General features: G+C 41.2%; 1 protein-coding gene across 4 annotated transcripts in view; it reads right to left on the bottom strand.

Moving 5' to 3' along the window:
- Positions 1-25,197, bottom strand: part of C2H1orf21 (chromosome 2 C1orf21 homolog) — a 166,846-nt gene that overhangs the window by 75,029 nt on the left and 66,620 nt on the right. For all 4 annotated transcript variants that reach the window (XM_060232404.1, XM_060232403.1, XM_060232401.1 and 1 more), the window contains exon 3: positions 7,244-7,338. In XM_060232404.1, coding sequence (XP_060088387.1) covers positions 7,244-7,338 — 95 coding nt within the window. The remainder of the gene's footprint in view (positions 1-7,243; positions 7,339-25,197) is intronic.

Genomic DNA, 25,197 nt, shown 5'->3' on the forward strand with positions numbered 1-25,197 from the left:
CGCCAGGTAGTCTATATTGTTTGTCACTCTCTCAGTAACCAGCCCTAATCCACTTCCCTCTAGAACAGTAACAGTTACTCCATCTCTTTGAGATGAGCCATCTCAAACCAGTCGCTGCCATTTTAAAGTGATTTAAAATGCTGCAAATCATAACTTGGTTTCAAAACCACAAAGTGTAATAGAGCAGATAAAGCCACAACTCTTCTAAAATAAAGCATTCTGGTTGGGTTGGGAGGGGGTGCAATAACACTGAGATAATATTCTGCAATAGCCAAAAGAATAATTTTATTCAGAGTACAGTGATATTTTAAGAACAGCATCCAGGTCACTGGCTTAGATCTCACAGGAGGATTTCTGCAGGCATAGGGGGAGATTTCCCACTCCCCACCCACTACAGACCTCCAGCTACCCTTCCCAAACTGTTCCTAAGCAATGTTCCTTTCCTCCAGGTACAACATTTCCAGACTACTTTTGGCTACCCTCTAAGGAAGTGGAAGGATGTGGGGAAGTCATGGTCTGTATACAGAATTCTCTGTTCGATCCATCCCATTGTTCTCTGACATTAAGTGCCTCAAGCCAATGACCATTGCTCACTTGTTGCATTCAACAGCTAAGAACAGTTTAGAGCAAATGTAAGCATTTCCCCAATGTTCATAGCTTCCTTCGTCTTCTCCACTGATTTCTTCATTGCCTTGAGCCTCCTCCTGCACTCAGTTTTATTTGGTACATAACAGAAAAGCAGCAGTTCATCTCTCCAAAGAAATCAGCAAGCTTTAGAATAAGTTTTGGTTCCACAATCGCCATAAGAACACCGCCAGGCAAGTGCTCAGCATCTGCTTACTGCGGCTAGAGAGCTGTGCTTTACAACCTTCTTGAGTGTGGGACTCTTAAGCTCTCTCTGCCATCTCAGGCTCTCAGTCTATTGGCAGCTGTGTCTCCAGTGAATGAGCACACAGAATCCTCAATACACAGGTACATGTAATACATGCCCACTGACTGATGCATAAGGGTCTGTGAACTGGAGCGCTATTCATACAGGCATAAGAAGAAGGCATTTCAGACTCTTTCCTAAAACTAGCCAACTAGTAACGAGGAAGGAGAAAGGGAAGCTGTTGTAGCCAAAAGTTCACATGAAGTCAGTGAAGCTACAGAAAATGGATCTTAGCACAGCAGTTTGGGCACAGAAAAGTCTGTGCCTGTCTTCCACAGGGCCTTTTTCCTCCCTAGAACTCTTTCTCTATGCTTGCACAGCATGTTTCCCAGCAGTGGATTTGAGAAATTCCTGGAAATTTGGGGGTGGAGCCACGGGAGGGCAGGATCCTCATACAGTCTATGCTTCAAAGCAGCCATTTTCTCCAGAGGAAGTGATCTCTGTAGTCAGGAGGTCAAGTGTAAGTCTGGAAGATTTACAGGCACCACCTGGAGATTGGCAACCCTATGTGTACACCCACCTATCCAGCCCCCAGAAGGAAGAGGGAAAGCCTGTCCCCCAGGTTTGAGAACCACAAGTTTGAACACGAGTTTCAAAACAAATTATATTTAGATTTGCACCCCAGTGGCTGAAAATTCTCAGCTACAAAGGTTTATTTCAGTTCCAATACTGACCATTTTAAAACCAAGCACAAAATAAACAAAGGCACCGGCGTAAGGCTTCAGTTTGCTAGTTCTCTGAAGACCAAATAACTTCAGTCCGAAGTGTCCAATCCTGGGCAGAAATTGTAACTTTTGAATTTACCATATCCATCAGGGCTAAGTGTGGCAGTTGCATGCACAAGAAGAAGATGATATTGGAAGAGTCTCAGAGCGGCTCACAATCTCCTTTACCTTCCTCCCCCACAACAGACACCCTGTGAGGTGGGTGGGGCTGGAGAGGGCTCTTGCAACAGCTGCCCTTTCAAGGACAACCTCTGCCAGAGCTATGGCTAACCCAAGGCCATTCCAGCAGGTGCAAGTGGAGGAGTGGGGAATCAAACCCGGTTCTCCCAGATAAGAGTCCGCACACTTAACCACTACACCAAACTGGCACTTGGCTATAGGGCTAGACAGCTGCTTGATGCAGAAACACCATGCCCTGAACAATTCTATCCACCACTGTGCTCCTTCTGGTCCTGGATGAATGTAGCATCCAACAAAAAAAGGGTGTGAGGGTGCTGTCCAAAAAAATTACAAACAGCTGGTGTGAAGGAATCCCTTCTGTTACCCCCTAATATCAAGCCCTGAGCAATTCCTTTTGCTAAATAAATGGGAAAATATAATTAGTAACACTGTCAGTTTGATTGTCACAAACATCATGGGGGTGGGGGGGGGGAAATGATGAAAAATCTAGACATATGGACCATGGAGAATGTCAAAAGCAGCAGATGCCTCCACTCACAAACAGATGTCCATCACACTTCTTTTTTTAAAAGATCCTCTTAATTTTGTTAGAAATAGATGTCCTCCTCATTCTCTTTTCGATATCCTATGCAATTTCTTAAAACACACACACACACAATCCACAACCCACCTTTCCCTATTTAAGGGATTTACCTCCTGCTTTTCCTGGGTTCAAGATGGAGAATAATACACAAAATACAATTAAAACAACTAAATTTTCTCTCCTGCCGCTGCTTCACTAATAACTCATAAAAACACCTTTGTATTAGATTGCTAGGAGCTCTATGGCACAGAGTGGTAAGCTGCAGTACTGCAGTCCAAGCTCTGCTCACAACCTGAGTTTGAACCCGGTGGAAGCTGGGTTTTTCAGGTAGCCGGCTCAAGGTTGACTCAGCCTTCCATCCTTCCAAGGTCGGTAAAATGAGCACCCAGCTTGCTGCTCTACATCAGGGCTCTCTCTGTTCCTCTACTGAATAAAGGTAAGTCAAGAGAGTACTGGGAGAACATGCTGCTTGAAACCATTTATCTAGCTTGAAGCACAGCAGTTCAGCCCTGCACGTTAACTGCCCTTAAAAGATTCGTGTCCTCCAATTACTATCCAAATCTTCCCCTATCTAGTACTAGTAGCAATAGAAAGAAACCTAAAAACATTTTAGCAGCACCTGGCACCCAAACAGTTCAGACCTTTATCGGAATATAGGCAAGGCCTGGTCTGGGCAGATAACCAGCCACAGCCAACAACCAACATAACAAGTGTAAAGTGAAACTAAAGTGAAGGCATTTGGGAACATGTTGAAATAACTATACAGTACAATAAGGGAACACCACCAAATTCACAACTCTCTATGATATAACACTAAAAGGACAAGGAATTTTCAAAATATGGGATTTCTAGAAATCAAGGCATAACCTCGTGTCTCCAACAGACAGATTCACCACACCAATTTTCCTAGCACTTTCTTTCCAGATTCTTAAAATAGATGAAGTATTTAATAAAAGGCCCAGATTTGTCTGCCTGGAACACTCCGAGCTCAAATTCTACAGAAAGCCCCTCATAAATTTGCATCTGTGATAATGGACACCCTGTGGTGAAGACAGGGACCTTGGGAGTACAGCCAACTGAGCACCAAGCAAATGGCATTATGTGTGAGCTGCATTTGTGTGGGCATTCTGCCCATTCTGAATTATCCCTTTCCATCCCAACTGGGGATATGTGCGACCATCTGGCTCCCATATTATGTCATTAATGTGGTACAAGATGTATGTGCCCCTGAGGCCTAGTCCTACTCACAGCCATGTGAGGAATGTTACTACAGGACCAAATGTCTGAGCCAGGCCTACGTATCAAGTCAGTATCCTCTGTTGAGTTCCCAGTTGCTCAAGGCCTGAGCAGAGGCTCATTCTACCAATTTTAAGAGACAGTGAATCAAACGCAAAATGTAATCTTTAGTTCATTGCCCCCAAAAAGCCCAATTATTGAATGAAGCTATCAAATAGATGGTTTATACGGTCGTTTTAGGCTTTAAAAACTCAAATCCGTATGGGTAACGCAAAGGAGTCTCAAAACAACAAACCAATATGGCCTCATTGGGTAAGACAAATGCCAAATGATGTGAACATACTATCAATCTCATTTTACCTTTCTCAGAGGTAACATTGTATGTGAAAATGCCATTAGTACTGCAATTATACCACTCCTGTTATGAATGTTAAACAGGATATTATGATGCACTGTTGTCAAGTTAAAACAATGAGTTCTTTCACAAGTGAAAATTAATGGGTCTATATAACTTCATTCCTTATTTATGCTAATCTCTTACCTGCATGCTGGTGGAAGCAAGGTAGCTTCAGTCAGGAAGGGTTCTACCTGGAAATCCCAGGAGTCCTGCAATGGTGGGAGGGCTCCCAATAATTCCCTTGATAATGCTGATGCCTTAGGCACCAGTGAGGGGCCTGGAGGTGGGGGGGATGCCTTGGTCCCTTAGCATTCCTCATAAGTGACACAAAACACTCTAGCATTCCAGGGAAATTCTAATGTAAAACCACAGAGTTTTTGCAAAATGCTAGACTGCCCCTGGCATACCAAGCCCTGCCTCATTTGCTTCCAGGGATTGAAGGATGTGGCCTGACAACCCTAGTTCTACCATCTTCCTTCAGAAGTTGCATTTATATACTACCCTCTGCACAACAAAGACACTTTTTGCAAAGTCACTCACTCAGAATAGCTGTAGTTACATAAATATTTGAGCTGCTGGCAATTTGCTGTTTTCAGACTTGAGATGCTAGGTCAGATTTGAAGGAGGGAGGAAACTAGGCCTTAAAATAAAAGCAAAAGGGGGGATTTAAAAAAAGACCATACCAGTCACTGAAAACAGAAGCAAGCATACAAGGAAGTCTTGTACAAGAGGAGGAACTAAAATATGTACAGTGTGGTACATGTTTGCCCATAAGATAGGTGGGTACTATGACAGCATTTTCTCTAGACTACATACAGCAATACTAACGCAGAAGTGCTACCATAGTTTGCTTGGGCCAGAAAGAGGCCCACTGGCTGCCTGTGGCTCCACCTCTCACTAGACCCAGAGAAAGAACAGAGCTAACCCAAGTTATTGCTGTGTTTACATTTTTAATTATTTTGACTTGTGTCTATAGACTCTATATAACTTTACGCAGCAGTTTTATGTGGAATAGCAATGATTTTTTTTTTCAGTTGACATCACCATCAGGATGTATTACACTTTCCTTTGTCAAATATAAAAATCTCTTGAAATATCTGCTTTGATTAGTACTGCAGCCATTTCCTTCCCAACCTAAATATGCTTTAAAAAGCACAAGAGAGAGAGAGAGGCTTATCCATGGTCTGCACCTTCAGCACATTACTAAATCTTATACTATATCCGGAACAAGCATGTTGTTTCAATAAACAAAAATGGAAGTTATTAACAGCAGCCCTAAGAATAAAAGTATCAATTATAGTGGAAAGTATTCCTTATTTTTGATTTTATGTCCATCGTAGAAAGACTCCCATACAACCAGAAAGTTACAAACCCTTTTTATTCTCCTCTAGCCTTTTACAACGCAAGTTCGTTGATCACTTACAGCTTGAAAACAGCCCTGCATCATTTATTTTACTGTAAGAGTACAATAATGTCTCTGCCACAGTATGGCATACTACCACACCCATATTTGTTCATTGGAACAACCTCAGTGTTTAGTGGGACTAGAAGAGAATGGAACAAAACACTTTCCTTCCTGGGAATCCTAAAACAGCTGAGAACCCCCAGGGAAAAGCAAGAGTTCTTGGCCTCTTTGACAACAAAAGAAAATGTGGAATACACTTATTGTTTCCTCAAAGCAATGGCTTTCAAGCACTTGTGTAAAACATGGAATATGGCTCAGGATCCTCTGCAACATGCAGGTATTCTGTCATAGACAAATTAACAAGAAAACAGTTCACTGAAGGCAAAAATGTGTAACATTCAAAGCTGTCTTAATACCACACCAGGCCATTGGTCCATCCAGTTTTGTACTGTCAACTCCAATTGGTGGAAGCTTTCCAGGTTCTCAGCAGAGAGAGATATTTCTCTAAACCTTGCTGCCTGAGAATCTGAGCCACCAATGTCATATCCACAACACAAAGGTGAACAAACTGGTCTCCTGTCATTTTCTCACACTAGGGAATGGCAGTACTGGAAGAAGGGGATAAAAATCTGTAACAAAAAGTTGTAAGTACCTTTATCAAATACAGCTCCCAAGATTCTTTCAATCGCTGCCTGAAACGTAGTAGCACATGCAAAATGTTTTAACCAATTGTTTTTATGTTTTTATATTTTATTGTTGGTTATTTTACTGGTTGCACTAATGTGTTTGTGTCGACCTTTGTTTTGTGAGCTGCCCTGAAGATAAGGACACAAAACCATTATATGGCTGTACTATAAATACGTCCTTAGAGATACTACTCTGAAAAAACAAATCCAAAGGAAAACTCTAATAAGCATGACTGCATTTATCAATGGGATAAGTCTTCCTCCTATGCAATCCAGATTCTGAATCAAAGCAAGTGGAATCATGTGGACTTTATAAATTATGTAAACTAACAGATTTGCACAATATTTCTAATTTTCCATAATTGGAAAGGGGATAAAAAATTATGTAGCTGTACATAAACATTATTCCCAATCTCTGGAAATCTCTGGCCTCTGAGACACTTGCAATCAAATTTTTGCAATTCTAAGGTCCGGAAACTTGCTTTTAAAAGAGAATTAAAAATGAATTATATTCCCTTCTTGCTTACCTGAAAAATGATAGTGCACACAGAACACTGGCAATGTGCTAGTACAAAATTTGGAGGATAACCCAAACTGAAAAGCTAAAAATAAGAAATTAACTCTTATTTACTAACCAATGGCTATACATTGATTTCTGTGGTAAGCACATTATGCATCCTGAACTGTCTGACTTTGCACTCTTTAAAACACAGGGTGGGAATGCTGAGAGTAAATACTGACAGCCATCTCCTTAAATGTAGGTAGTTTCCTTCTCAAAAGGCAGTAAATTTCTGTACAGCTAACTACTCCTTTGCTCACAAACACATTCATCATGAGCCAAACTGCATTACAACTTGCAAAGGGACTGAATACAAATGCCCAGTCTGTTGGAGCCCACTTCACAGTATCAAGAACAGGATAATTCATAAAGACAAGCAGGGAAAGGAACCGTTGGGCACTTTCCCTGTGAGCTATAAATAGTGGTGGCATTTTCAAGAATGCTCTTCTCCAGCACAATCGTGTTCCGTGTACTACATATTTCATTACAGACACAGTGCCACATCCAAGTTGTTAAATAAGTGATAATGTTAAACACTTACCAAGTTTTCCTGGTTTCTGGCAGCTATTTTCTGATCATCTTCTCCCCCATTTTTCATGTATTTGACCTCTTCCACAGGTTTGATTCTATACTCATCTGAGGATCAATTAAAAAAGTACATACATTAAGAGCAGTTACAAAACCTAGAGAGCTGAGCAAATGAAAACAGGAGACTGCTACAGCAAGGAATAACCCTCCCCTCCCATGAATATCATATAAGTTAAAATAGTTGATTAATGAAAAGATTCTCTTCTGGAGCTCCCACAGTTCTTGAGAAGAAGAGTTGTGTTTTATATTCTGCTTTTCTCTATCTTAAGGAACCTCAAAGCAGCTTACAATTACCTTTCCCTTTTCCCTCCAACAACAGTCACCTTGCAAGATAGGTGGGGTTGAGACAGTTCTGAGAGAACTGTGACTGGCCCAAGGTCACCCAGCAGGCTTCATGTGGAGGAACAGGGAATCAGACTCACTTCTCCTCTGCTCTTAAACCATACACTGGCTTTCAGTTAGAGACAGCCAAAAATAACTTTGGTTCAAGAACCTCAAAGTATAATTTTAACAGATATGTGACACATGCAGATTGTGTATCTACAGAAACATTTGACACACACACACCCAAGACCCCTTCTCCAAAAAGCTGGAGCCAGAAGCAGCTCCCGAGAACAATTTCCCAAGTTATCCATGATGGGTGGGAGGAGGAGACCTGCTTAAGTTACAGAAGCACCCTGACTGTAAGGCAAATTGAGGTGGTTTCCTCAGTTAAAGGATTTCTAGAACTATCAATGGCAGCAGTCTGAAAATCAGAGAACTGTGACACAGACTTATGTTGACCCTGTCCCCTCCACAAGTTCAGCCAATTTGAGGAGAATGTGAGTTGGCAAGACTGTACTGGCTCTGCCCTGTCTCTGCATAACAGCAGCTAGAGCATGGGACAGGCCTCATGCTGGGCCTAGCCTAGCTGACTTGCAGTGCTGCCACAGCTGCTGGATCCAGACAACTCATCCAGTGGTCGCTGAGTGACTCAGCTGGGTCCTGTGGTGGTCATCACTATGTGAGTTGTTTGAACAGCAACAGCTGCCACTAAACAACACACATCGCCCAGTTCCACTAACTAGACAGTTGTGCAATTCACTGGCTAGTAGTGACCAGCTCACCTTCCCAACCAGCCCAACGGTAATGCTATGTCTGTCTACACCAGGTACCTCACACGCTTTGACCTCCCCTGGATGGCACCATTACAGTCTCCTAGTCCACCCCTGTTGGTATTCATGGATTTTGCCATTCACAATGATTCTGGGAATAAATCCCCCACAAACGGCGAGAATCTACTGTTTTTGTCTTATAAGTGCTGTGATGCACTTCAAATGTTTGTCTGCAAAATGTAGGCTAAATGTGGTATGCGCTCATATGTAAAGGGGAACAATTCAGATTCCAGAATGTGGCTTGTGCTAATTTAAACACATAGCTAAATACAGCAACTGTAATCCTTAGGAAATTTACCTGCAGTACAAGAGCTAAATAAAAACAAACATGTTATCAATTTTTTTTTCTAGAGTTAGAGGGATGGAGCTGATGAGGAATGTTAACCTAAGCCCTTTCTCTGATTATGATAATAAATAATAACTACACTTAATATTTGTGCAGTATTTTATTCAAAAAGTTTACCATATACTTATCAGTAACCCTTAGAGCAATCTTGTAAGATTGGGGGAAATGATACTGGTCTTTATGCAAATAGGGATGGAAAGGGATGATGGGGAGGCCGGCACTCTCAGTATGTTCGCCACCCAGTATATTCACAGCTGAGGTGATACGTGACCAAGACAGGCTGATCCTGGATACTCTTAGCCACTACAATAACCATATAAGAAGCACATCCTTAACCCATTTACTTAGCTATGCTTTAAATTTCAAATACACTCTTTCCTGTTGAGGTTTGATACAGATAATATAAGATGAGTAGCTGTGTTAGTGTGTCTGTAGCGGTAGAAAAGAGCAAAGGTCCTGTAGCACCTTAAAGACTAACAAAATCTATGGCAAGGCATGAGCTTTTGTGAGTCACTGCAGTGCTCGCTTCTTCAGATAACAATTTTTGTTAGTCTTTAAGGTGCTACTGGACTCCTGCTCTTTTCTACTAATACAGATAATAATCAATCTATAATGAAAATCAAAATTATAAATTCTTAAAAAATAATACCAGGCCTATCCAAGGCTTAGAACTTGCCAAGTCCTCAGAACAAGGAATTTCAGAACTTGAGGAAAGTTACCTAAGATGCACTCCAAGCACCCACATATCTTTCTACAGAAGAAACTGAAGTCCTGGACACCTACAGTAATGACAAAAAATAGAGGAACACAGGGCAGCTACAAAAGGTGGTATATTTTGCAAAAGCCCATTTCATGTTTCAATATGTAGTACTAGCAGTGCAATGGGAGAACCCTGAAGGAGAGCAGAAAAGTATAAAGCTACTCCCAAGTCTAAACTGCTGCTCCTGCACTTTGGGATCCAAGTTCATCAGGATTCCCACCTTTTTTGAGCCTACAGGCACCTTTGGAATTCTGACACAGGGTGGTATATGAAACAACAAAATGGCTGCTGCAGGTGATGGAACCAATAACAAAATGACAGGGAATAAGGTTGTGTGTATTTTCAGCATTTCAGGCAGAAGCTCAGTTTAACATATGAACATATGAAGCTGCCTTATACTGAATCAGACCTTTGGTCCATCAAAGTCAGTATTGTCTTCTCAGACTGGCAGCGGCTCTCCAGGGTCTCAAGCTGAGGTTTTTCACACCTATTTGCCTGGATCCTTTTTTTTGGAGATGCCAGGGATTGAACCTGCGACCTTCTGCTTCCCAAGCAGATGCTCTACCACTGAGCCACCGTCTATCCTTTGATGTCTTTGAATCTGCACAGACCATCTGATCTCCACTGGCCAATCAGAAGTCCTACTGGACAAAAGCCCATCCAGCCCTTCCCATTTTCTAAAGATACTTGGCAGGCAGTAGGAAAGGTGTTGGTTTGTGCCATGGTACCCATAGATGCCACACTGGGGACTCTCCAAACTACATAGTCAATCTTTCTACACCCTGGGTTATCATTTACACAATTTTTGAAAAAAAATTATTCAGTTGCTACTGAGGCAAAACAACAGCCTTTACATTTTCTCTGCCTTGATGGCATGAGAAAAATCCCCTATGAATAGTTTCCCAATGCTGACTTGTATTCCGCCATGGGTGCACAGAATAATTTTTCCAGTAGTCCTCTGTGTTCCTGCAGTTCCTTCCAACCCCTAGAAAAACCATTTCTGGGGTTGCAGAATCCAAACAAAAGAACAGCTGTAAGGGTTGAGGGAGCACTGGAGGCAAATGATGGGGTGTGTGAGAAATCACTCCTCCTGTGTCTTCTGTCAGAAGAAAGAAAAAATAAAGAAAGCTACAATTTCACCTCCCCCCGCCGCCCCCCCCCCCCCCACAGCATTCTGATGCACGGGGCTATTCCTCCATGAGGGTTCCATGACCTTTCTGGAGGTCACAAAAGTGGACTTCGGAGGGATACTGAAAAACTGTGTGTGCCTTCTGGACACAGAAAGGATACCAGCCAGTAAGTTTGAAATCACCCTCCCCTCCCAAATTTAGGTTAATCAGCATTACAGTCAGATAGATGTAATGCTGAAGGGTGGGTGGGGGGGAAATGTGTAAAGGGGGGACTGATGGTGGGGTGGGGTGGACAAATGAGAAAGCCAAAATTCTGAGGTCCCTGCTTCCCCCAGGAAGTGCACACAGCCAGGCAAAGTCATGTGACTTGTTTTGAAAACGATATTGGGCTGCATCTTTGCAGACTGAATGGTGGAGTCAGCACAAGGGGATCTTTGTGGGAGGAGGTGAGCTGCAATGGCTATCCACCAGAAAGGAGAAAAAGCGCCTGCTCCTACAGACAGATCCCTCAATAGACAGCACTGCATTATGTCTGCACTTCTCCCCTTCTCCAAATCATTAAACAACTGATATCACACAAGTTCACCAGCTTTCTGTTATGGCACATAAATTTGTTTGTCACCCCAGGGTGGGAAATAAGTTTTAAATGGATATTGTCAATATGAAGAATTACTTGCGAGACGCAGACTGAAAGATGCTAGCCCGCTGTCAAGCAAATAAAAGTGTCTTCCAGGTAATTTGATTGTCACTGTTAAGAGAAAGATTTGACTAATTAAGGCCTCCTCCTCCCTCAAGAGGGTAAGATGAATCGCAGCATGGTCTTGGAAGGAGCCCAGGCTCTTCAATGTCGAGGACTGGTCCTTCACATTTACAAGCACACACCCCCCCCCACTTCAGCATTGTTGCTGTTCAAATGATAACATTCATGAAGAGCAAGCCCAGTGGATGCCACATCAAGCAATGACGAGAGAAATTTTATCATACAAAGCAGACTTAGCACCAAGACGGATGTGCATTTTACTGAACATGCCCTAACACAGGGATATCCAATGTGTTTTCCTTAAGAGTACTAGGATAAAAGCCTACTCCACCTATATCTCTATCAGGTGCCCACCAACACTTTTCCTGATGCCTGCCAAGTGCTTTTAGGCAAAGGGGGGAGTTGGGCTTTTGCTCAGCAGGGCTTCTGATTGACCAGGAGAGTTCTGATTGACTGCAGATTTTTTTTAAAAAAAAATTGTTTTGGCAGCAGCTGCCACCACAGCACTGTGTAACTGAAGGTAAACTGTGGACAAGCAATATTTGTAAATAATATGTTCATTTTAAAAGCATCCTTTTAATCAGAGCTTCTGCCTGAAATGTTGCAGAGCTGCTATTAGATGTACAACCTCACTCCCTGACATCTTGTGGTTGGCTTTCCCTCCCACAGCAGCCATTATGTGGTTATGCACACCAACCTGTGTCAGAATTCTAGAGGTGCCCTCAGATTCAAAGCAGTTGGCTCACCTGTGCTGACATGTTCAAATCACTGAACCATAGTACCACTTAAACCTCCCCTCCACACACACACACACACACACACACACACACCCTGCTATGGCTCTGAGTTTTACATGGCTTTCATGAATTGAAATGAATTCTGTATTGAAATAAAGATTCTTACCCATTTTGAATTTCAATGTCTGCAACTGCCTATTATCCAATTAAACCAGAACTAGAATGGAGATTGGGGTGCCAGCCTAATATCACCAAACTGACAAGCCAATTTATCACCTAATACAGCACCCAAGTAGTCCACAGAGTAAAACATCCTCTTATGTAAGTGACATAATTTTTTTGAAATTGTAAGGACATTTCATAACAAATACAGTCACGAGAGCTCCTTGTTCCCAATCCTGTAAGTTGTCTAGGTATACACACAAGTAAGCATTCTCCTGTCTGATTAATATATATCTATTTTGTTTGCTACTTGTGTTTCATTGGCTCAATTTTAATTTTTAGAAGATTTGTAAATTGGTTTTCCTTAGACTACTAGGATAATAGCCTACTCCGCCTATGTTTTTAAATCTTTCTTATTCTATTCATATTATTATGGCCTTAGCTGATATATTACGTGTGTATTCATTAATCCAGCCTTTGAAAAAGTTTCTTTTCGGTAACGTCAAATAAATTACATTTTTGGGATTACTCCAACTCCACTTTCAGCAATAACTTGGAATGCAATTTCCTACATCTCCATCCCATTTATAAATAAAATAATTTTCCCGTATTTCCAATCAATTTGAGGAATATACTGGATATCAAATTCAATTCTGGTCTTGTACCCTATTATTCAAATGTTGTTTGAATCCACATAAATTCTTAACACTGCATTCAGACCATGTCTAATGTGAAAGTATTGAAACTGACAAATGTTCACCATCCATCTTCATAACTGTATCTTACATTATTATTCACAATTCAGACTAACCAAGGCTATCCTCCAGAACAAAGTAATTTAGTATCAAATCTCATACAGTCTTATTTATTTCAAAGGGTTTGTGGAATCACCACCTTTTCTGTTTTTTTCTCAGCGTAATATAAAAGGAAAACTGGTTACTTAAATCTTAATTTGGTGTATCAAATAGAAGCGCCATGCCGAATCAAACCAAGGATCAATTTAGTCCATCTTCACCAATGGCCAGCCTCAGGAAATGAACCAGGAGGGCACATACGGTTACGTTAATACTGGATACGTTATCAACAGTCACATTTGACGTTATCATCTAGCTCTGCCTTTCAGCAATGTCATTTAGCCTCAAGCTCTCCATATGCAGTATGGCTGTAATAACACTGATCCACTATACAGTTCTGAAGTAAGGACAACCAAGATCATATATATGAAGCTCTTTGAACAATTAGTACTAGTAATTATTCTGAACAACAGTAGAAAACAAGATCTTCATGCTGGGTAATGAAGCATCACTCTGAGAGCTGTTGTAGCTAGAAGTTCCTAAGTCCAACATGACATGAGCTTAGTAGCTGGCCCTGGAGAAATTGCTCCCTTTCAAGTTTATTTATATATTTTATTTACTTATAATTAAAATTTATAGACCGCCCTACCCCTGAGTACACACAGCTCAGGACAGTGAACAACGTAATGATAAAAACATTCATGAATAATAGAACAATTTAAAAAACAATCAGAAACATTCTCAGGCAGCTTTTAACATATTAGACTCTAATTATGCCCCTACCCCACAAGAAGAAGGAAAAGAGGGAGGAAGAAAAAAAGAGGAAGGAGAAGGAGTGCCGATAAGATGTACCAGTAGGAAGTTCTGGCCCCTCTCTGCATTTTTCAGATAACAACAGTGACCAACCATACAGGGCTGATGTAAGCCTTGTGAAGGTAATACATGTGGAGCCTTTTCAGCCCTCTAAAGACCTATATAAAAACAAAAATGCTAAAACAGTATGATGGTTTGTTCACATATCCTAAGAAAAAATAACCTACCTATTCTAAAGGAATATGTTTAAAAGGTTATTTTCTGACTGCTGGGTAGCATACCGAATAGTTGCCATGATTCTATAGTCCAACATTTTACACAAAAGAAGAAGCAACATGGAGTAATTTAACACGAAAAGGGAGGGAAGGATAGTTTGTGGACTGTGCAATGTCATTCACCCAAAATAGTGGCAAAGGGGTACAACAGATATAAGGACAGAATAGCAAGAAAGGCTGCAGAGAAAAGCCAGACTCATGATCAGTATGCACACAATGCAGCTGTCAAAACCAATGGCATAAAACAGAAGAGAATAACAAACCTACCATCAAGTATGTAGAGACAGAAGGAAAGAAAGAACCAAGATCTTGTTTGTATTTTGTATATGCATGTGTGTGTTCCTTTTAAATCTGTACAGAGAAAAATCAAGTAACAGCACAACAAACAAAAAGATTCCCATCAGGAAACAGATAATTCCACCACACAAAGCTACCATGGCAACATAATGAAGAAGCACACTGTTCATTAATAATGGTCACAGTGATAAATGAGCATATCAGCATACACTACTGAAACAATTACCGGGGAAAGGGGAGGATGGCAAGAGAAAACTGTTACAACACAATGTTTATTATAACAGCATCATATTAAGGATGAGAACAATGAGCACCAATACTGTCTCCCAAGAACATATAGCCTTTATTTGGGAAGAGCTGCAAGTCAGGGATAGCCACAGAACCTTAATTCCTGCAGGACAAGTGCAACTTGGCAGCACTTTACACACACACAAAGTGTCCTCCATCCCTTTGCAGTTGCTATCAGATGACAGCCTGCTACAATAAAAACCACTAGACAGGCTGCCTTTTCCATGTTATGATAGTATTTGACTTCAGATAATATTTGTGACCAGATAACAAACCAGCATCCCAGACCCTTGATAGCAATAAATTAAAGAACACAGTTCCATTCCAGGCAGCCAGAAATCCCCAACAACCATATCCATTTTCCAATATTTTTAAACAAACTCAGAATGCACAAAAAAATGAACAGTCAGGGTAATGACCTTCTATTCCAAGCAGCCTGCAGGGAAAATCTGCCATTCTGCACATGTCTAGAATGGAAACACAACAAAGAATGTGTAGCAGCTTGCGCCACTCTTTATTAGTGCTGAATGAATGTGACTTTGGGGGCTACTTCATTATTTATTAAACACCAATAAAGACCAGCGCAAGCTGCTACGCATATTAAAATGCACTTCCATTCTAGCCATGTATAGAATAGGTCAAAACAAAACTTAAGAGATGTGGCATAAGATAAACTTTGCTCTCCATTGAGTCATGATTGCAAAACTTACCAAAAGCAAAAGGAAGTTATATTACATAGTCATAAAAGCCTCTGGCAAGAAATGTCACTGGCAACCAACGCTGAGTTTATCATTCCATGCTCCCGCTTATTCCCCCTGACATACATCCTGACTCAGTAAAGTATAGGCCACACAACTAGCACTATTATTATTTCTACAGCTAAATACAAAAACACTCTGAAGATCAAAGGAAAAGTTGTTTATTAATCTAGAGTAATGAGGGGAAAGTTTCTCATCAGGTTGGGCCACTTTGGGATCTCTTCCCACACCTGAAGGCCAACAGGCTTGACTGCACTGATTTTCCACCAATTCTACAGACTTTTGAGGCAAGTTGTGTGGATACAGACGTCCCAGGAAAAGAATGGCACTTGAAACCATCAGTGGATTTAGCCATGTGAAAAATATCCATGATCCTTAAGAGATAATCTTTTCTGAATCCCAAGACTTCCAGAAATGAATGGTGGGGTACAAAAGATTTCTTCAACAATTTTAAAACTACAGTTATGATGATTAAGAAACACAACATTTACTGGGGTGGGAGTCACAATGTTGCACCCCTTCTGCCACAACCTTCCACTGAGTAGAGAAAATAATAGGACGTTTTTATACCAAACTTTTCTCTACCTTGAGGAGTCTCAAAGTGGTTTACAATCATCTTCTTTCTTCTCCCCATAACAGTTACCTTGTGAGCACTGTTCCCTCTAAGCTGAGCTAATGTGAGCTAGCTCACTGTTTTTTAACCTCCGGCCCACACATTTTTGTCTTAGCTCACAACTTTAATGCCAGTAGCTCATGAAGTAGAATTTTTGCTCACAAGACTCTACAGCTTAGAGAAAACTTTGCTTGCGAGATAGGTGGGACAATGAGAGTTCAAAGAGAACCGTGACTGCGTCAAGGTCACATTTTGTGTGGAGTATTGGGGAATCAAACCTGGTTCTCCACTGAAGGGAAGAAATATGGACAGAGAATGACCATCCATCAGTAAACTCTCCCCTCAAGTCCTGGAAATCGACAAAAGGCTTATGGGGAGGAACTAAAAATCAGGAAGATTCTATTGCACCTTAATATAAAAATATGTATTATACCAAAAATAGCAGTGCATTGGATAGGAAGAGGATAAACACAGACTAACCACCAGTACCTATTTCAGAGAAATACTTGCACTCTGGGTGAACTTGTGGTCACAAAAACATGAATCTTTACAGGGTCACAGACAGACTGAGATTTAATAACGACATTAGTAACATACATGCTGAAGCCAGAGGAACTGTCTGTCATGATGCAGGGCAAGAATAATACAGTTGCCCAGGAAGGCCAGTTCTCTCCCCCCCCCAAAAAAAACTACAATTCCCAAGATGCAGTAGGAAAACACACATGCACAGACTGTTCCATATTGCCTTTGCCAGAGGTGAACACCAAGTAAGGCAACCATAACAGAAAGAGAGACAGCTCTATTTACTGTATATTACTAACTATAATAATAATGTTTTGTGTACTAAAGGATGTGACAAGAAGAAGACAGGGGAAGAGACAGCAACAACAGACATGGGGGCATAGAAAAGCAGCATGACAGCATGCATGTACACTTGGTGCTCCCCCCCCCTTTTTTTTTCACAGCCGAACATATTTGAACTTTCCAAACACAAGTAAAGAGTTTCCCAAATGTTTTGACAGGGCTGATCTCAGCTTGTGGACACACTGCAAACTGAACTGATAAATACCCAGTACAATAGAGAAACTATAACTTCAAGAGAGAACTAAGCCCACAGAATACCACTGAGGATAGCCCTGAGCTAAGATTTTCTGCCCAAGAGACCACTGCAACCCCTCACCAAAGAGAAGAGTCCATAACATCAGCCAAAGAGGGGGAAGAGAAAGTACCATCCTCTGAACCTGGGATACACATTTATGGGTACATCTCCTAGTCCTAACCTTTGTGTGCACCTTGTGCACCTCCCAGCCCTGGTATGGGATCCCAAGACTGTGTATACACAGGCACCTGGGGCAAAACTGAGGTAGTGTGAGAGAGAAAATCCTTTAAGTGAATTAAACCAATCTTTATTGGGAATGGTGATAGACAGAAAGACAGGAAAGACAGATTTAGAATGCAATACACAAAATCAGGCAGTGCAATGAAAAGCAATTAAACCATTCTTAGTGGAAGCAATCATGTTTAGTTATTTGCGTCTCCATAGTTAGACCAAGTGCAACCCACCGACAAATGAATGTATAGTGTCCCCAAAGGGACGGGGGAAGTAGAGAGAGAAGGCATTACAATGAAGACTGAAAGAAGCACTAAGAGGAGGAGAATCTGGCTTGAAGAGGGATACAGAAGGAGAAAAGGGATGTGGAAAGAGAAATAGAAACGGATGCAGAGTCAGGTTCTGAAACTTAACCAACTGAGGCTAGTAGGAAAAGGGAGAGAAGCAGCAAAGTATGTGGGAGGGAGAGGGGTTAGGAGTGAAACAAGAGAGAGGAGATCACAGTGTAGATCATTCCAGAGGGTAGTAATTTTTCCCAATCTTGCTATCATCTTTTGCATTCTCCTTCTTGTCACACCAGGAATGTAGGACAAATTGTTTTAATATACAGCTTCCAAGTCCTTATCGTAGTAAATTCATGCATATCTCTCCCTCTGTCCTACGAACTGTCCAGGCGATTTCAGCATTATAACCATTTATGAACTGACTTGGTTGATGTTTGCTTCAAAGTCATTAAATAAAAACAAACAAACTTGAAGCTTCTGAAGAAGGGAGTGCCTAGTACATGGTTAATTACTAAACACTGTTTTCAGCAATGCAGCATGTCTTATGGCCAGTTGGTCACACCTTCCTTTAAATACTTAATGTGCTCTTAAAGGAGGGAGAGAAAGAAAGGCAGTGCATGATGGTGTTTAGAAACTTTAAAGTGGAAAGGGGAATGTGAATCCTTCTCTCTGCAGCTTGGAGTGGTCTATGGGTCCCATCCAGGTTCTAACCAAGCTTGGAGACCTACACTGTGCCTACTGTAGTATACTCATGGCTTTCTTTTTCTTTTCTTTTTTTGAGCAGGAACGCACAGGAACGGAGTTCCGGCTGGCTTGGCATCAAGGAGTCTGGCCTAATATGCAGATGAGCTTCTGCTGGGCTTTTTCTACAAAACCCTATGCTAAACAATGGTGATGTCAGGGAGTGTGGCCTAATATGAAAATGAGTTCCTGCTGGGCTTTTTCTACAAAAAAGACCCTGTGTATATTTATTGAACTCTGTCTTGCCCACCGTTTCTGTGGATGAAGTCACAAGAATTTGAGCTTTTCAGACACACAGAACTTCTCCTCTGGCTACATGAAAATATCCTGTATGCTAATGAGGGGGGGAGTTTGTGCACAAAGCTAGCTACCTAATCATTTTACTTGTACCACAAGTTTTTAATTCCAAAAGAATTACTGAAGGTAAGCTTTGTTTGAAGTTTGTCATGCCGTGGTGAGAAAAGCCATGCCTACAGAAATTCCCTTTTGTGCTATTATTCCCTTTTGTGAGCTATTAAAAGGTACAGAAGCCCTCTTTTCTTTTTTTGCATATGGTCAGCCACTCCTTCCCCCTCAAAAAAAAATGGCAAAAAATGACTATCCATTTTAACACTCATGGTGTACAGACCAACACGGTTATTTCAGCCCATGAATCCTGCTTACCTAGCCACATATGAACAGACATGAAGCTGCCTTATACTGAATCAGACTCTTGGTCCATCAAGGTCAGTACTGTCTATTCCAGGGGTGTCAAACTCATGAGGGCCGGATATGACATAAATGAGACCTTCTCAGGCCGAGCCATGTGTGTCATAAAATGTAATGGCAGGTAGTAGATATATAAACTTTATAAAGGACACAGACAAACACAATTAAAGATTTTTTTTTAAAAAAAAGCACCTTAAAACATGCTTAAAAGATTAACACTATTGCAATATTCTGTATATTTAACAGTTTCTCATAACTGACACCTCTTGCTCTAAATTACTGCATTAAAATCCGGAGACAATATCTATGCTGTAGCAATCTTGAGTATGCTGTTCAGGTGTTGTTCAGGTGTCTGTAAATTGCAAACCTACTTTCGATTTTTTGAAATTCATTACAGAAATCCCCAGAGAAAAACATGAACTAGCTGGCCATTGCGAGCTTTTGTACATAAGTTGTACATTGGTTAGCCAATGGAGAAAATAGAGGCTTTGCTCTGTAGTTTGATTGAGCAGGCCTGGCAAAGCAAGCTGTGATGCAGAAAGAAGAAAGAGAGAGCGAAGGAAGCAGATGACAGTGAGTTGCTCGCGGGACTGACAGGAGCTCTCTGGGGGCCTGATCCGGCCCTTAGGCCATGTTTGACACCCACGGCCTACTCAGACTGACAGCAATGGTCTTTCACATCACCTACTGATTTGTCCTTTTAACTGAAGATACTGGGGATTGAACCTGGGCCCTTCTGCATGAAAAGCAGAAGCTCTTCCTCTGAGCTACAGCCCCTAGCTCACCCTGACCTAGATGGCCCAGGCTAGCCTGATCTCATCAGATCTCAGAAGTTAAGCAGGATGGACCCTAGACAGTACTTGGATAGGAGAACACAAAGGAAGTCTTGGGTTGCTATACAGCGTGGTGGCCAAACTGCAGCTCAGGAGCCTCATGTGGTTCCTTCATACATATTGTGTGGCTCTCAAAGCCCCCGCTGCCCCATTGGCCAGCTTGGAGAAGGCATTTCTCTCTTTAAATCACTTCTCCAAGCCAAGCCAGCTCTGTGGCAGAGAATGCATTTAAAGTTAAAGTTTCTTTCTTTCCACCTCTCTGTCCCCCATCGATTTGCCTTCCTTCCTTCCTTCTTTCCCCCCCTCCAACATCTGACATTCGTGTCTTGCAGCTCTCAAACATTTATTCTATGTGGCTCTTACATTAAAAAAGTTTAGCCACCCCTTCTGTACAGAAACAGGCAATTGTGAACCACTTCTGTTCATCTCTTGCTTTGAAAACACTTGCCTTGAAAACCAGGTTGCTTTAAGTCAGACACAACTTGGCACCACTTTCCACCATTACTAAGAAGTATATTGTCCTCATTTAAAAAACAATGATGGGACACACAGATTGGAGTGCTCTCTGAGTTGGTGAAAGGCAAACAACATAGTTCTGGGCTCAAGAGATACTAAAGGCCCATCCATCCATGCCACAGTTCAATACCCCATACACCTCTCTGCTTATAAAGTTTTCTCCTGAAGTGTTTTACAAATGCCACGCTCCAGGTTCTGCTGTAAACGCAGAACTATTTTCCAAGATTGAGTCATTAAAAACAACCTAAGAGAACACAGTCCAGCCATGGTTTCAAAGCAGTCTCTAAAATAAGTTCTGTCAAGGGCTTCTAAGAACTCAAGCAAAAGTTACCAAAGAACAGTTGAAGCCTTTATACAGTTGCCCTCATTTCAACCTTTTCCACAACTCATATTGAAAGCTATTTTGGGTATCAAACCAAAGACTGCCAATGAAAACATCACAGAGCAGAAGGAGCTGCTTCAAATGCATGCAAAGCAACCTCAAGTATATTTCCAGAAATACATTTTGCTATATTGTGGAATTTTTTGCTCTGATATAACACAGCTATCCCCTTGATTCTGCCTACTCCTGGACATATCTACAAAGGATAGGGAACTACATGCTGCCAACTTTAAACACGGCAAAGACTTGAGCCAAATGTCAATTATCAGTCTCAATTGTGTACACATTGCTTACTGCACATCCTCTACTCATGGACACAGGATAATACAGATACATCTATTGCCTTAATCCCTTTCACACGCACATGAAGGACAAGTCCTGCATTATGTGAATCTGGATCTATACCACAGGGTACCATGAATAAAAAAGATATGGGGATACACTGATTGAGCAAAATTGGCTCTTACACAAAGAAAGCCCTAAGTCGTTCTTCCCAAGACAGAAGCATTCCAATTAATGATGGGTCACAAAAAAACACAATGAACTTTCAGTTAATTGTGAGATCGCACAAAACTCTACGTAAGGCAGGGCCCCTCTTGGACAGGCAGTTCCCTGTAATGAATACTGTTGTGCAAAAATGAGGACTACCAGTCTTTGAGAACAGAGACAAACCTTCCCATGAGGCCCATCTTTCTTTTTGATATATGGTGCATACAGGAACATAGAACTCCAAATCAAGTAACAGACCATTAGCAGAATATAAACATGATCAGTTTTAAACTATATTTTGCATTTCTCATTTCTGCATGACTGCGTTCAGAAAAGCTCTGGTTCTTATGAGCATTGCACCTACACACACACATTTCGATTCACGCAGCTTTTTCACTGATGGAAAAGGGAGAGAGTCCCCTTTCACCATAAAAAGGTCATACTAGTGCTTGAGAGATCTACATAAATAAAAGCTATGTGGAGCATACATAATATTAAGGAGAATTTGTCAAGACTGAGCACACAGAAAAAACTCCCCAGCTAGAACCCTATTTTGGAGTCTTTGCCCAAAAGAAGGGCAGTCAACAACACCTCTGTGAATTCTTACTCCAGCAAGACAAAGAGAACACCTTTTTGGCTAGCTGCCATAAGAGTACTGTTAAATAATAATGGATTAAATAATTGGTGGTGGAAAGGGCCATCAAGTCGCAGCTGACTTGTGACAACTTTGAAGAGTTTTCAAAGTAAGAGGTGAACAGAGGTGGGTTTGCCATTGTCTGCCTCTGCAAAGCAACATGGGACTTCCTTGGTGGTCACCCATCCAAGTACTAACCAGGACTGACCCTGCTTAGCTGGTGATATAAACAAGATCAGGCTAGCCTTGGCCATTCAAGTCGGGGCATGAATTAATTAATTACGCTGTTGCTTTTTAACAAAATCAGCCAACTCAAAAAGCATGTTAACCAACCTAATACATTAATTCTCCCCCCCCCCCCAGCAGCAAGAATAGCAAATTTATTTTAAATCTTTGAACAAGTTTCTTACCATGTCAGGAGGCCTTAGTTCCTGGAACCTGTAAGGTGACTGTGTTTATATATCATTATGGAAGGCCTAAGTAAATTGGAATTGTTTCAGAAATAATGTTGAGCTGTTACTCATCTAAATTATCAGCAGCACCACATGTGGGTTTCAACCCCTGCAAGGTGATTAGCTGGTCCTTTGGCATAAATGCGGCCTCTGATGGGATTCCAATTACTTACAGAGACATGGTCTGCTTTATATACATTTGTTTTCCAACATGTCTGAGGTTATTAAGCATGTGCTTGGCAGATGAAAACCTTAAGATTTGCGGATTCAAAAATAGAGGAGATAAACCTGAAGAACTTGCCTTTCTTAATTAATAATGAATACTGAAGTTTAGTAATAGCCGCTTTCCTATCCAATGAAACATTTCTCCTATTAAGAAATATTTTGTAGCATATATTTTAATTTTGGTATGACTTCACAGTCATTTTTAAGAACTCTATGTTGACAGGGTTTTTTATGTTTCAGATATTGAGAGAGCCAACAGATAACAATAAATTTCTCTAGCTGAGAATTATTTATCACGCATTTTCCCACACTGAAACAAAATTTTTTATTAGTTTGCCATCCAAATACTGGCATTTTTGTGCTGCTCCTCAAATGAGAAATAAAAAAAAATCTTACTGTTTGTGTATTTGTTCCAAAGCCTCTAGAAGAACAAATGTGTTCATTTTAAATCTCTGAACAAGTTTCTTGAATTTCTGACAGTTGACACTGAATCAAACCTGATCTGATCCAATAACTATACATGTTGTAACGTGATATGTTTGAATTAACAAAGCAATTGTACTTACATTTAACAATTTGTCCCTAGTTTATGGGTAGGGGGGAAATCAGCAGAGACATTTATACGTGGCAAAGTACTAATGCCTGAGAAGGGAAAAGGAATCCAATTTGCTCTCTATCAGCTGCCTTGTTCAATGTGAATCAAATGTAGCAATAGAGACACAGGTAACTACAATCTTCAATCATTCATTATCTCTATCAGAAGGGACAATTGTGCCTTCGTTTCACCACCTTTTCCCCATAGACAGGAGAAGGAAAAAAGGGAAGGCAACAACTGTTCTCCCAGATTCACAAATTACCAACAAAAATAAACACTGGTGTGGGTGGGGGGGGGGGGCGGTGTTAGTCAAAGTGGGAGCCAAGCATTCCCCTGCTCCCTTCACTGGTCATGTTCTCATATTGTGTGTGATTCAATGAAAATGGCATTCAATGCAAAACTTCAACTTCCTTACTTGAAACCACGATTTGCTATGGATCTGCAAACTGTGATTAGAAAGGGAGCTAGTTATTGCTCACCATGATTTGTGGCATTAACATGCATAATTTAAAACCTGGGGTGGAAAGAGAGAACCACTGATAGAGCATACTTTCCAGAACCCAGGATCTGATTTGCACGTAAATAACATAAAGAGCAGCCCTGCTGGCTCATATCAGCAATCTATCTAGTCCAGCATACTGTCTTGGTCAGTAGCCAACAAGTTTCTCAGGAAAGCCAGGGGTACTGAGGCCAAGGCCTTGCCCTGATATTGCCTCCTGGCACTGGGATTCAGAGGCTAAACATGGGAGGTTCTCTCTCTTCTTCACTCACTTGATTTGACCCCAATGCTAGGGAAATATCATTACACTGCTATTCAACATTTGTTAGGACAGTCAGAGTCTTTCCCCGGTCCCAGTAAACACAGTCATCTCATCTGAAACTTTCTTTCCACATCCTGAGTTGAGTACCCTGTTCTAGATCTAATCACACTATGAATCCCAACCTCTTCACCCTCCCCAGACTTCTCAAAATTGGCATCTCAAGCTCTTCCAGCGTTGTAGTCAAGTTCTGCATCCTGGACCTTCTTCTGCTGAAACCACAGAATTCCTGTCTCCTTCAACTCTGTAGCTGGTTTTGTACCAGAGCCTACTTCCCAGACCTTTGCCCTTTTTGTCAAATCTCTGAATCCCTCCACCTTGGATTCCCAGCAGCTCAAATGATTTCAGTTTGAATTTTTCTTTTGACCCAGACCAGCTTTCCTTCTTCTCTGCACTGGACCAGAACCCTGCAGAGTCTTCAGAAGAAAGCAACATATGTTTTCCTTTTCATCTCTTATTTCCCCTTATATTCCTCATTCACCCCAATCAGACAACAACCCACAGTAGTACTTGCTAAGAATATGTGCAACCAGGGCTTTTTTTGTAGAAAAAGCCCAGCAGGAACTCATTTGCATATTAGGTCACACCCTCTGACACCAAGCCAGCCAGAACTGCGTTCCTGTGCATTCCTGCTCAAAAGAAAAAGAAAAAAGCCCTGTTTGCAACACTGTTACATGTTTTTGCTTTCCCTGGCACTTCATCCTTCTAGCATTATATCTTGGTTAAGAAAATAAAGATTATTTCTTCTTGAGATTCTCTCTCTCTCTCTAGTTTTTCTCTGATAAGTGGTGTGCGATGCTAAATCAGGAACAGGGTATACACCAGACTGCTCAACCCCAAAACAGCTGCCTCAGTAATACCATCTGACCATACATGGGAAAAGGATGCATTCTACAGACCCAAGACATATATCAATTTGGGTAGCAGCTGGCAAACCTAAAACTAAAGATACTGAAAAGCAACAGCCTCATGTTTGGTTTGCTTAGATAGACCCACCTACCACCCACAAACTT

The sequence above is a fragment of the Heteronotia binoei genome, chromosome 2, assembly GCF_032191835.1.
Source record: "Heteronotia binoei isolate CCM8104 ecotype False Entrance Well chromosome 2, APGP_CSIRO_Hbin_v1, whole genome shotgun sequence".
NCBI classification, from domain to species: Eukaryota; Metazoa; Chordata; class Lepidosauria; order Squamata; family Gekkonidae; genus Heteronotia; species Heteronotia binoei.